A 13,912-nucleotide genomic window follows, 5' to 3' on the forward strand; every position below is an offset into this window, starting at 1 on the left:
ATAACATTATTATTTTTCATAACATTACAATTTTTGACTGAAATTTCGATTTCTTGATTCTGTATTGCTTTCTTCCCAAAATGCTTCTCTGTCTGTTGAAATTTGACGTGTAGACAATTTCTATCGACAACTTGGAATTTCAGTTCAGACGTAGTCTCGCGAAGGCCTGCAGTAATTCAAATTGACGATTTCCCGAATTCTGCTTGGTGGTATCCTTTATCGAAAATCCGATCAAACTGTCTTGAATATGTGATTACAGTGGCTTCTACTATCGATATCCAATAATGCTTCGATAGCTGTCTGGTTAGCTTTCGCGTAGCTATTTTTCGATAGAGTCATCGAAACGGAAAGTGAACTTTCTGTATTTTTGGATTTCACGAATATTTTCGATTAAAGTTAACTGTGTGGCGAATTATGAGAACGACGAGAGAGACAGAAAAGGAGAGAGAAAGAGAGGAGGGGGGGAAGGGAATATATGATCACTGTGGGATCACGAAATTATTCTACAAGCAAATATTTAGATGTGTTAACGCACATTTATCAAGTTTGTCTTATTACTAGATACACTCGAACGTTCGAACATTAAGCCCGAGGCGAGTAAGTACACATAATTACGAGAAAAACATTAGATAGGGGAGAAAAGTTTCGCGCAAGTTGATTCACAGTAAGAGAGGTCGTGTCCTCTCCTCAGGGAAAGATCAAGAAATTTTGGGGGAAAAGTTGTTAGGTAACTTGTAAGTTCAACTTAGTTTCTAAAAGCTGGTGTTGCTTCAATCGACAAAGACTTCAGTCTTTACTAGTATATATTAGATTTAAAAGTGATAATACTGATAATAAGATGAATAACGATGAAAACAAAAATTAGACTACGAATTAATTAAGTCTCGCAGATAATAAGTACAGATTAAACGAAAGCTTATCTGCTTTACCGAAATTTTTTGACTGATATAAAGTCCAAAATTTATTTTAGCCGTCAAGACATTTATATATTTATAAAAAATGTAACTATAAATAATTGCGTTTCGCAATATACGATTGACGGCTGAAGGCCAAATGCGATTAAGGATTAAGATTAGGATTTTGCACGATGTCATTAGGTCCAACGAAAAGAGCGAAGTCTTCGTAAGTTCCGATCGTGGCTGTCGGAACCTTGATAAATCGTAACGCAACGTCGCTGCTTATCAGCGACGTTTATCCTTAATAGCGCTGTCGTCCTTCGAGATATCAGCATCAGCGAATAGAACTCTAACTCTAAAATTATAATGCAATTTTTAGACTATTGTTCGGTGAATATGTTGAGTTGTTTTCCACATGATATTATGTACATGAATTTTCACATATTCAATGAGATTAAAAACGGTTGTTAAATTCATATTTTTTTGCACGCAGTAAATTGGAATATTTTTACTAAAGTAGATAGCTTATACATTTTTCATTAGTTCGTATTTTAGACTGTTTGTTTATTTACGTCAGTAGTAGCAGAAGTAAATAATTGAAATTATTTTACAAATATATATATTATTTCATGTAAAAAAGGTGAATTAAAATATATATATCACAAGATTAATCTATTAATTATTTCATAAATATGTGTTGACAATACAAGTCGTACTTTATACTTATTGTAAGTTTTGAAATGTAATTTCTTCTGAAACTCGGACTTAAATTTATAATTGAGATTGATGAGACAAGCGGATACATAACTCGTCGAATAATTATATACGAAGAAGCCACTGTAAGATAATCAAATTTGGCGTAAAATGACTCTTGCTAAAGAGTAAGAAATAAAGGGTGGTTCTAAAGAAAATCTCCTGAGAGTCACGGAGATGGATTTCAACTGCTCCCGTGGATATTCTACGCGCGATTTCTCGTTTCACGTCCATTCTTGTGAATAATTCATAAAAACGATAAAACTTTCAATGTCGGGTACAGGCAAAAAAGTGTCGACAGTCGCAAAAGTCGAGCAAGAGGATCATTACACTTTTTATTCCCACCTTTAGTCAAGGCTGTCTCGAACTGGAAATATTTACAATATATTAATAGTATAAAGCACGATTGGAAAGCTCACTTTCATTCGTATTTTATTGAATTCGATTATATATAATTATAATTATAATTACATTGTAGATAATTATACATAAAGCATAGTAATATCAGAATAATACGTACTATTAGCGAACCTAATAATTATTAATCGTACAATGGTCATTAAAGCTCTTATCTTTGTCGGTATATCCAAAGTACGGCTTTCATCTATTTCAATTAATTTTATATTAATATTACATAATATTACTAATGTTATACGTTATATCTTTATTTAATATATTACTTTTTACGCAAGATATTTCTTTTGATAAAGAATCTGTGTACAATATAATTTTAATAAAGAAAGAACAGATCGCGCAAGAGTACGTGCGGCTTATCCTCTCATTAGTGATGTATCAAGTACATGCATGACGTACATATACAATGTGGATTTATGTCTCTCGCTTCCAGCTGGCGACCTAGAAAAGAGGATGCTGATATTTCCTCTGCATAAACCGAATATCGATGCCACGCAAACGACAAATAAATCAAAAAAATTCGTGAAGTCTAAGCATTTCTCGTCATACTAATATAAATTTATGAGCTATATTTGGACACGCGCTCTATTTATAAAAAATTGGATAGATAGTGACAGTCCACTGTAAAAGAATATTTATGAAAAATAATATATATATTCTCTACATAAAAAAATACATGTATCTTTTTATATTTTATTATACAATTTTCTCAGAGCTGACAATAAAACTGACTTGTATTCTATATCATTACCTATTTATCATAAAATGATTGTACTTATACCTACTTAAAAATACAATTTAAAAAGCTGTCGAATTATTGAAACATTCCTTTTTCTTTGAATCTTCTTTATATAGAATTTTTTTCCATATTTCAGATCATTGTCTTTAGAGATACTACGTTTTACGAACAATTTTTTAAATTGAAAATTTTCAAGTGTGATATTTCGAGCTTGATCTTTACTACAAGCTAACTCCGTTATTCTTGCCTTTACCCATCGCCTTATTATTAATCGCATTTTTCTGCGGTAGCCGTTCTTTAACCAGCATACTTTGCCTTCGTTCATCTTTGAGATGGAAGAGCGATAGTTCTCGTTTGTAACTTTCCTCTATCGCGATCGTTCCTTTGTTTCCGTCAGCGGCGGATTCCTTTCTCGCTAGAAGCCGTTCGGCAGCGATTTATGAATTATTCACGGAATGGGCGAATTATTCACGAGGATGACTGCACGAACGGTCCGCGACACTTAATTGTAGGCAACCGAAAAGCGGAGCAAATCCATAATTTAAGAGGACCTCCTATCTTCGTCGCGGCTCGCTTGCACTCCGATTGCAATAAAGAGTGATATACAAGAATGACACGTTTTAATTTCCGTATATTTAATTGAAATAGAATTCTTCCTCCATCTTAATATGATGGAAATGATATGAAAACATACAAGTCTATCGATAGAATGACGTTGTAATGATAATGATGACGACAATGTTTTTATATAATCACTTTTATACGTAAGATTTTTTATTTTTCAGTATTTAATAATCTCTTATTCGTATCGGCATAAATATACTTAATAAATTATTATTATCATTAGAATAATAGGTATCTATATTATTATATATTATTAGTAAAATTTTATTGTAATCGTTATAAATTTAAACAATCTGTCGTTACAAACAGTTTAATAACACTATAATGTTTTCATTAAAATGACTCAATTGAAGAATTAAATAAAGAATCACGTCCCTTTAAAACTAAATTTATATTAAATATTAAAATTTATGTTAGAAATGCCGTTTTTTTAAATTAAATTACATTTCTCTTCGGTTGACATACGAAGACAAATGCAACTGATATCTTTTTGTAAGTCGCATGATTGGCGATTATCGAATTTATTTCTCTGTGGAAACTTTCGTGCGATTGTTACTGAACACTCAACTTCCTCGATATCGAGATATTTCTCCCACGAACGTGTGTTATCGCGTGGACGTAATGTATTACGTTCACCCTGGTATTCGTTTCTCCATCTATTCTTTATATCACGTTATCATCCTAGTGAGAATAATGTAATGTGCTCGTGGCTAATCTTCTGAATATTTATGATTCTTTTATTATTTGATCTATTTAATATTTTCGGTGCCAAGTAATTTTCTTTAATTACTTGTATGCTAATTATTTTTTGAAAATAGTAGATTATTTCCTAATTTGAACTAAAATATATTTAGTAAAGAATTAATATTTCATTCCTTTATACAAGTGTTATGTAAGATTATTTTTCTTTCGTTGATCCGAATAAAGTTTTATTCTGTAGTTATCAATAAATCAATGAATCTTTTAATAATTGGCTGTATTTATGTTTTAGTCTCTTCTCTGACTTGAGGAGCTTGGCAGGAACGACCCTGATGAATCTTTTGGCAGCCCTTTTTATGGTTCAATTGTTATTCATCGTAGGTGCTGGAGGAGTACAGGTATGTTTACGTTTCTCTATTTCTATTCATTACGAGACAATTATCTTGTATATACGAAATTAAAATCTTTTTTAAAGAATCCTTTATATATGAAAAATTTATAAATATCTATATCTTACGTAAAATATGAAATATAATAATAACACACGATCTCCAAATACGTTACAAATATTGAATGATTATTAAAAAGCTCTTTGAAAATATGATATCTGACAGAAAATTTGTTTGAGATGACATATCTCTGACAGATTTGAATTATAATGGTTTTCCAGATATAACTGGAAAAAGTTAGAACTACATTGATACGACATTTTTCATTTAAAATTACCTTTAGAGTCTATTAGTGAAATATTTGTATTTCCTCTCCGATTCCTTTTATACAAACATAATGCGAAAATCGACTTAAATCCGTCGAGGTGTAAATTCCGGTGGCTGCTTTTGGTTCTTCCGCTTTCAGAGAGAAGAGAGGGAGAGAGAAAGAGAAATTCCGTTTCGTGCTCGGCACATCAGCGAGAGTGCCGAGAAAAGCTTTCGTCGAGACTTCCTCCGTCTAATGTTCCGCACTTGAATCCTCTTTAATTAAGCTCCGAGATCCGCAAGCTCGTCTCGAGACGTGACAGATTTCAGAATTCTCTTTTTTCTTTCCTCTGTTCGTTCTTTCTTTCATCCGGAAACATCCGAGAAGCGATGTCAGGCGTCCTCGTACATGAGGATGCCTAACATTGCCACTCGAATTCTCCCGGCGAAATGCGATGCCGGTTACCGACAAACGGGAGAAAGCATTCCGGATTCTCTCGAGCGATTATACCGCAGGCAGAAGGAGAAAAGTCGTAGGAAGACGTTAGGAAGCGTTCAGAACTCAAAGCGGAAATTAGTGCAGCATTCCTATTTCCAAGTTTTAATTGCGTGTCGGTGACATCAACTTTTTGCCACCGGCGACAGGATTTGTGCCAAAAATTTTTCTCATTTATTTCCATGGATTTTAATATCGCGTGTGATATTATTAATTTTGTCACACTATCCCACGGTTATTAAATCAGCTATAAATCGCATTTAATGATTTCAACGAGATTAAAACTGCATTATTGGTCATCCTATCTTTACACCATTTATTAATCATCCCTATTATTGAGGTAGACTTTTATAATTATTTTTAATTGGAAATAATGGGAAATATATATCAATTAACTTCGCTGATTAAATCTATTGGGATTATACACAAAAAATTTATACAATATTACTATCGAATATCTTAAAAAATTATTTTCTATTACAAGCTTTTTCTATAAGCTGTAATTTAAATTATTTGAAATATCTATAATTTTGTTTTCTGGAATATAATAATGTAATAGTTTTTCTTTTTAAAAACGCGCTCAGCTAATAATTAGTAGTTGCATAATAACGATAAATGAAAAGAAAGAATGACATAGAATACCAACCATTAGTCATAAAAACGTTACGAATATTATTCACTGGCAAAAGTAAATTTCATTGCATTCTTCTTGCAGAAATGAAAACGTGTATATGTCATTCCTACTTTGAAAGGAGCGAACGAAAAGAATTTTTCTCTTAGATGTAACAACGAAGAAACAAGCGCACTCTCATTTCTTCACCTTTAGATAACGAAAAGATTCGCTATACTTGTATAGTGGTATATTTTTCTTCGTTGAGATTGAGACAAAAGTATATGCGTATGCCAAAATATATGTACAAGCCAAAAAAATCCATGCTGAAATGAGATTCTTTTTAGGTCAAATGTTATTCATCGCAGTTCTGTCGTTGCAAATCGTGGCCTTTGATCTTTTAATATCCTCTCGTAAAATAAATTTCGTTTTAAAAATGTAGGCAAAACATGAGAACCTTTTCATATGTTACTCATCGTAATATATAATTCAAGTTCATATTTTTGGTTCGATATTAATCAATATTCATAGATTCTGTGAAGAATAGAATATCGTAACAGAATATTTTCATATCTGTTTTGCTTGATATCCACTAAAGTAGAAAAAAAAATTCTAACTGAATATAAAATTTCACATACGGTACGAACGAAATTAATTTTATTTTTTCATAATTTAAATAATGCATAAATATTGTATATGACAAATTTAATTTGAACATCATTGCCTAATAAATATTTTCTTTAATTTTCACGGAAAAATTTATTCATTTTTGATAAAGTGAAATCTATATGTAATTTTTTTATGTTATATTATTTTTATTTAATTAATATCATTCACCGGAAATGGTAAAACGTATAAAATATATTTTTTCGTTGTATATTTGCTAATCACCGAAAAAAATAGAACTAACTAACACTTGAACTTCATACTATCAATAAATAACGGGTACTAGTTGAGAGGACGAATAAAAGGAAAGTAAACCGGTAATAAATCGGCGATTTTACGCATGAACGGAAAAAGGAGAGGATCGTTTCAGTTGAGTCAGTGTTTTTTCTACGTGGTGCTAAATTTCACGATCGCGAACTAGGCGAAGTTCGCCACCAAGAACGACTCTACACACGAGTGATGTATTTTATTGTACATGTAGTAGGCGGGAAAAAAGAATCCATCTCAACGAAGAAACATTTACAAGCAAACGTGTTAAATGTTACGAGGTCGAGGTACCATCTCTTCAAAAGCCGCCCTTTCATGTAACTTCCTAATTGCGGTCTTGTTTCGTATCAGTACGCAAAGACGAATTTACATTGAATATATAGGATGAGCGAGTTTCTGGTGTAACGTTAAACTTGATGGAAATTTGGAATTATATTTCAAAAGATTGATATAACAGTACAATAACGTTTCAGTAAAAAATTCATATGTAGTAGAAATCAGTTAATCAGTTATTATGCACACACGATATATCTCGCAATTACCGTAAAATTTTAATAGCGCATTGCATTCTGGAAATTAATAGCTCGTTATATGTTAGAGATTAATTACAATCGAAAATCCTGATAATGTATCGGAGTTACATTAGTTTTCGAGTCATAAGTAGGTCAAACCTGGCCAGTGGTGTGCACAATATGCACAAGCAATTGCGCTTATATGTGTACCGATTCATCATCTGTTATTGATTTATTTTCCCAGTTCAGATTATATCGAATTTTTCCTGCTCAGCTATAATTTGCATTTTATACGTGCTTGTTATGAAGATATTATGTATACTGTAGTAATCAGCTAATTTTGATCATTATAGGAACAAATTTTAGATGACATGTACAAATTATATAATTTTTTAAATGTAAATAGATGATAATGTAAATGACACGTTATTGAATACACGAGATTACCAGGCTGCCATTCGTATGATAAGCCGCTCATTGTTACCTCTGTGCACAAAATGCGATAATTTTCTGTGAATAATTATTTGGTGCATAACATTTATCAATATACGCAACCGATTAACTCCGCAATTAATTTGATTTATAAACATGTCAAAACGTCAGAAAATGGAAATTTTTACCATTTTGTTGCGATATTTACGATAATTATTTTTTTAACTGATACTTGTTAGATTTATATTTCGCACTTTGAACTTTTCTCCTTTGATTTAAATGTAATTTATCCACAATTTTCGGACGACGCTGAACAATACGCGCCTCGCCGAATCGAGCGATTCCATTAAAAAAGCTTAATATGGTACTTGATCATTTATTAATAATTAAATTAAAGTCAACGAATAGAATGTTTGATGTAAATTAATTTTACAAAACGTTAAACATTTCTCGCAACAATAAATCGACTGGCACACATCCTTGGCGTTTGTTCATTTTTGTTAGAATTTGCTAATAATAGTTAATCTGGCAATATCAGCTGATTACTATTGATTACTATGACATTTGTAATACATATTCAATCTTGGTATTTTCAATTTTTGACCGTGTCTAAAATATTATACAGTATTTGTATGACTTGATATTCTAACAATTAAAATTAACTACGAATATAATAAATAAAACTATTAGATTATATACGTTAAAGAGAAAGAGTTATTTTTATATGACATATTTAACAAATATATTGGTTAACAGTTTTCAATATACTGTTATTAATGTACGACTGTTGATAAATCAGCACTTTGAAAAACCGATCACATAAATTTGTGAAATAACCTGAACACTCTTTTTTATCCGGCAAGATATAGAATATCAATAACAATATTTTCCGGCGACAAGACAGATGCAATGAGGAAGGGAGGAGGAGTTTATTAGAGACAGCAAAATCTCGCTTTATCATACCGCTTGACGGAGATAAATCTCTGTCTGTTGTAATTTCGCGACCGTCACGAAGCAATTCGGCTTTATTGTTACCCACCTCAGATTCGTGAAGAGAGACGAAAAATAAATTCAACTACGAGACCTCTCGCATATTTTCTTGATCCCAATTTTGAACAATTTTGACACACGGTGCTCGTTTCTGCGGAAATTGAAGAACATAAGAAAAAATAGAGGCAACAGAGAAAAAAAGAAAAAGGAAAAATCGATTTATCAGTCTGAAGCAAGTACTGCAAAATAAAGAATATACATAGATAGCTAAAAAAGTTAAGATAAACATTGCAAGAATATAAAAATATAAGTAAAAATCAGTATGAAAGAAATGGAAAAAATAACACGAAAGATTAGCCCTTTTTTACTTTATCCGGATGTAATTAAAAATTGTTTTTATTATAATTAGAAGAACACAGAAAACTTTTAAGATCCACGTATAAAGAATATAATAGAAAACAATCTGTGAACATTATTAAGATTTTATTATAAAATAAATAGGAATTTGAAATAAAAAAAAGGAAAATTTTACACTTTGCTAATGTTATCTACTATAAATGATATAAGAAACTCTAAATATAAATTTTCCCTTTTTCTCTCTGTTACTGATTATCCAAATATATCACGTGGCCATGCTGTGTTTTACATTCTCACAGCGTTTTCGTTTCCATCCAATGGAGCAGTAGTGCATTCCGTGTGCGCTTCGCAATCTCGATATATCGCTGTCCCGCATTAAGTCAGACACGTTTACGAGCTCTGTACCGCAGCTAGGGATGCTGGCAGGCGAGATAAAGTCTGGTAAGCGAGATAACGTTTTGGCTGGAATTAAAAGGTACGAACGGGAGGGATATTAATCTATCCTAATATTCCTAACGTTCGCTCCAATTTATTTGAAATTCTCATTAACAGCTGTGTTTACATCAGTGTTAACGACGGTATATATATATATATATATAAAAAATATATTAACATCATGAAAATGTTATACTGAAATATTTAATTGATATATATATCTTTACAATGAATAGATTACAATAAATAAACTTTATATAAAAATTATAAAATACAAACTTACTTACGATCATAAATTTTAAAATTTATGATTGTAAATACAGAGATATAATAAATAGAGATATTAATCTACAATTTCTTTAATAAAAATATAACGCGTATAAATAAATTAAATATTAATTCGAAGATATTAAATGATACTGAATATTAATGTCTTCATTTTTGTTACAAGAAAATTATCACTTATCACTATAAATCAAGATTTTATAAAAACATCATCTGTGCATCTTATTTAAATGTTTATTACCAAAAATTGTTTAGTGTTATAAATTTGTTGAAAATTATATAAGATTAAAAATTTACATACGCAGATGTACATACATAGCTTAAAATTGTAAATTCATGGTGAAAACAATTCTTGTGTCAGAATATTCGTGCCAGAAGAAGATTGATAGTGAATTCCACGAACTCGTACTTGTCAGTGATGTACAACCCGCCGTCCCAGATGATATTAAAGGTTATTGCTTGAGCTAGCAAGTTTAATAACGCGCGCGTTAAATCACTATAATTAGTACGATTATGCGTATCACAGAAGAACATTGTCTCTGCTATATTTAGGAATTTGATATATCGCACACAGCATTAAGTGGAGCGCGCTTCTGAAGGTTGGTTAAGGTTGAGGGTAAAACGGGGATTAAGTAAATCTATCAGTATAAGCAGTACCAGGAAATTTTAATATCCGATTGTTTTAGAATTAAATTTGATGAAATACAACATATTGTTTGTATTGATATATTACAAATAATATATGCGGATTATTTTTGAATAATAAGAGGAATTAAAAATTATTACATAAAAATTTGATTGTCTTTTGACAAATTTTAAATCTTTATTTTATGAAACATCTTGTATACTCATTTATCGTTGTATAACAAGCTACGAGAATGTGCTTTTGTTGAAAGAGCCTTGCGATATTTCGGAGAAAAGCGTATAATTTACGAGGTGCGAGGGATGTATAATATTATAATTTGGTTAAAACTAGGCGTTGCAAGTTTCTTTCACATTAGGACGTGCTAATATTTCATTACGTTAAATTGCGAAAAATGTGGAACTAAAATTTTCTTGAAATTTGCCAACCGACCCGAAATTTCGTCAGCGCGCGGAAATTCACTTTAGAGAATGTTGCTATTTACGAAGCTGTGTAAATCATGATCAACCGCTAGGACACGTTGGTTTCATTGGTCCCAATTCGTCCTATGGCTCCTGCAGAGTGAAGTGATTTTCGCGGCGAGTCTTACGGTTTATGGGAACAATTTTACGGAGATTTGTCCCGAGATAACGGAGAAAACCCCAGAGAGAAATCTGACCTGAGTGACACGGATCGGGAACATCGCGACGCCGAAAACGCGTGTAAGAACTTTGCATCGACACGTGGAAATGGAAATGCGATTGCTATATACCGATTGAGGAAACTCGCGTCCTGTCGGAAAACTAAGTTGCTTCTCCTGGGAGATCACTGATTCGAATTTGCTCGATAACTCGAACGATATATATCTGGCAAAGGCGAAACTTTTCAGGAAGGAGAAGAAAATTAAATATATGTGCGAATATGAAGATTTCCTACTTAAGAATTAAATTTAATAAAATAGTACAACAATTAAAATTAACGAAAAATTAGTGTTTGCTACTAATAAGAATCATGGATATAAATTATACTTTTATAATATTTAATTAATCTCATTTTATCCATGCATTACAAAATAACAGTTATTTAGTTTTTATTATTTTACTTCGGAATTATTTACTCTATATACATCCTACTCCAAAATTATTATGTGATAACCACGTAGTATTATTATTTGATATTGAAGAAGGACCAGCCGGCGCGAAATAAGTTTCACCAAAGTTTCCATCTTCTCCTTCTTTTCTCCGTTTTGAAACTGTAAAAAGACTAACGAGGATCTCTACCGGTTTCACTGAGTAGTTTTTAATTAAGCGCGAAAATGGTCGAGAGACAAAGCGGCGGCAACTTACGAACAGTAATGAAGCTCTTAGATCAACTTGCTCTTCTCGACGCCGAGGAAAATAAAATTACTGATCAGAATGAGAAATCAATCACGTATCCCTTCTTCCTCCGTACCTTTAGAATACGAATTAAAGCCACGACCTAAATGTAACTTTTGCCTTAAACTCCCACGCAAGCTCCGTCGATCTTAGATAATGGTCTGCGAAGATCATACGGATCTCGCTGCATAATTTATGGTAACGTAAGTTTTCCCTCGATGGCGAACATATCTTCTATAACTGCGATCCTTTTAACCTCATTAAATACTATTGCTCCATTTTCGGAACTGCATTTGAAACTCTCTGAAAATCTATTTTGAATTTCAAAGAGAAAGGAAGGATGAAAAAATAGATTGCGTTGAAGTATTTTTCACGAGATGAAAGCTCTCCTTGTTTCCAATCGTGTTTACGTTTATTTTAGTTAAAATGATTTACTCCGATAAATGCATCTACATTTGTATGTTTTTTTTAACGATTGAGTTAAAATTTAATTAAATTTGATTTAGCGCTACATTCTAAATTTTTTACAGTGAAATCTCACTCTAAGAAAGTTAAAGTACAACCATTCTTGAAAAAAAAAGTGAAAATATTTTACTTCTTGAAAAAGAGTGACAATTTTCACTCTTTTTAGAGTGAATTTTCATTTCGAAGGAATAAAATCTCACTTCAAAAAAAAGATTCACTCTAAAAAGAGTGAAGATTGTCACTTTTTTTTAAGAAGTGAAATATTTTCCCTTTTTTTCAAGGGTGATTGCATTTTCACTCTCTTGAAATGAGATTTCACTGCAAGAAATTTAGTGTTTAGAATTTAATCGAGGAATGTGGTCCCCGCGGTATTATTCATGCTTATTATTGTCGTACGCCCATTCAGAAACAAAGCGTAGCATTGTTGCATTATATACGTCGGTGCATTTTCTCACCGACGCGCGACGTGTCAGGGGCGCGAAACGCATAGCCTTGTTATTCGCGCCAGTTATCGATTACACCGAGCTTTGTTGCCAGGGATTTTTAACAATAAGGGCCTGTCGGCACGCCTGCAATTTAACGATTGGCTGACTGACACCTCCATATGCATCTCATGGTAGGCGCGCGAAAAATTATAGGAGAATCGCGTTGTAAAACGCGATGCGGTTATGCGGGCGATATAAAGGGTGCATCTGTATTTTTATTGCACGATAAAATATATACGGGACTCTTATCAGAAATGTGTCATATGAGTGGATTCGATTCGGACTTTGCGAACTGTAATAAAAAGATCTCAACCTACTTGATAAATAAATTACACATTTATGAGTTTACGTTTTTAAAAATTATAAATCGTTTTTAAATCGCTTTTATTACCGAAGTGATTGACTCTGCGTCTACATCTATCATGATTATCAATAGAACGTTCGTATTTCCATGTCTCTCCGCGATTTGCGCTACCGCGAAAATCTATTTTCTTCTTGCGTCTCTGTTTATTCCCTACATTTCGTTTGATTTTGCATTCACGTTAAGAATGCTTTTGCTACGTATCATATTCTCATTTCGAAGATAAACAAAGCAAGTTGCCGAAAGTGCTCTCTGACGAGTAACGAAAAATTTCAATCGCAAGCTCGATGCGGTTTTCGTGCTGGGATAATTGTTCGCGGTTTCGTACAGTTGCGTGATTGGTACAGTGTAAATAAAACTCATCTCTTCCACTCGCGATATTTTTTGGAACTCGCTGTTTTTCCGACATCCATATATCTAAAGTTCGCCCAATTTGCGCCTAACGCGAGTCGCTTTTTTGCTCTGTGTTTCCATCGTTTACGCGAAATTGTAGGTGGCAAAATTGTACTGAAAATCCGCATTGCAGTAGACGCGTTTCTGAACTGGCGAGCTGTATGAATTAATAAAGACGTCAAGGTTGTTGTTGTTATATATCACTATGTATATATATATATATATATATATGTATATGTATGTATGTGTATGATGTGTTACAAAACATTATTAGACGTCTATGAATTTTTTTTACTTTTTGTTAAATCTTTAAAATAATTGAAAAATAACACTTTAGTCT

General features: G+C 32.2%; 1 protein-coding gene across 1 annotated transcript in view; it reads left to right on the plus strand.

Annotated features, from left to right (window-relative positions):
- Positions 1-13,912, plus strand: part of LOC108764606 (cadherin EGF LAG seven-pass G-type receptor 1) — a 68,182-nt gene that overhangs the window by 33,130 nt on the left and 21,140 nt on the right. Inside the window, exon 3 of the mRNA XM_018512927.1 lies at positions 4,418-4,523. Within this exon, the coding sequence (XP_018368429.1) occupies positions 4,418-4,523 (106 nt within the window). The remainder of the gene's footprint in view (positions 1-4,417; positions 4,524-13,912) is intronic.

This window comes from Trachymyrmex cornetzi, unplaced genomic scaffold, assembly GCF_001594075.2.
Source record: "Trachymyrmex cornetzi isolate Tcor2-1 unplaced genomic scaffold, Tcor1.1 scaffold44, whole genome shotgun sequence".
NCBI classification, from domain to species: domain Eukaryota; kingdom Metazoa; phylum Arthropoda; class Insecta; order Hymenoptera; family Formicidae; genus Trachymyrmex; species Trachymyrmex cornetzi.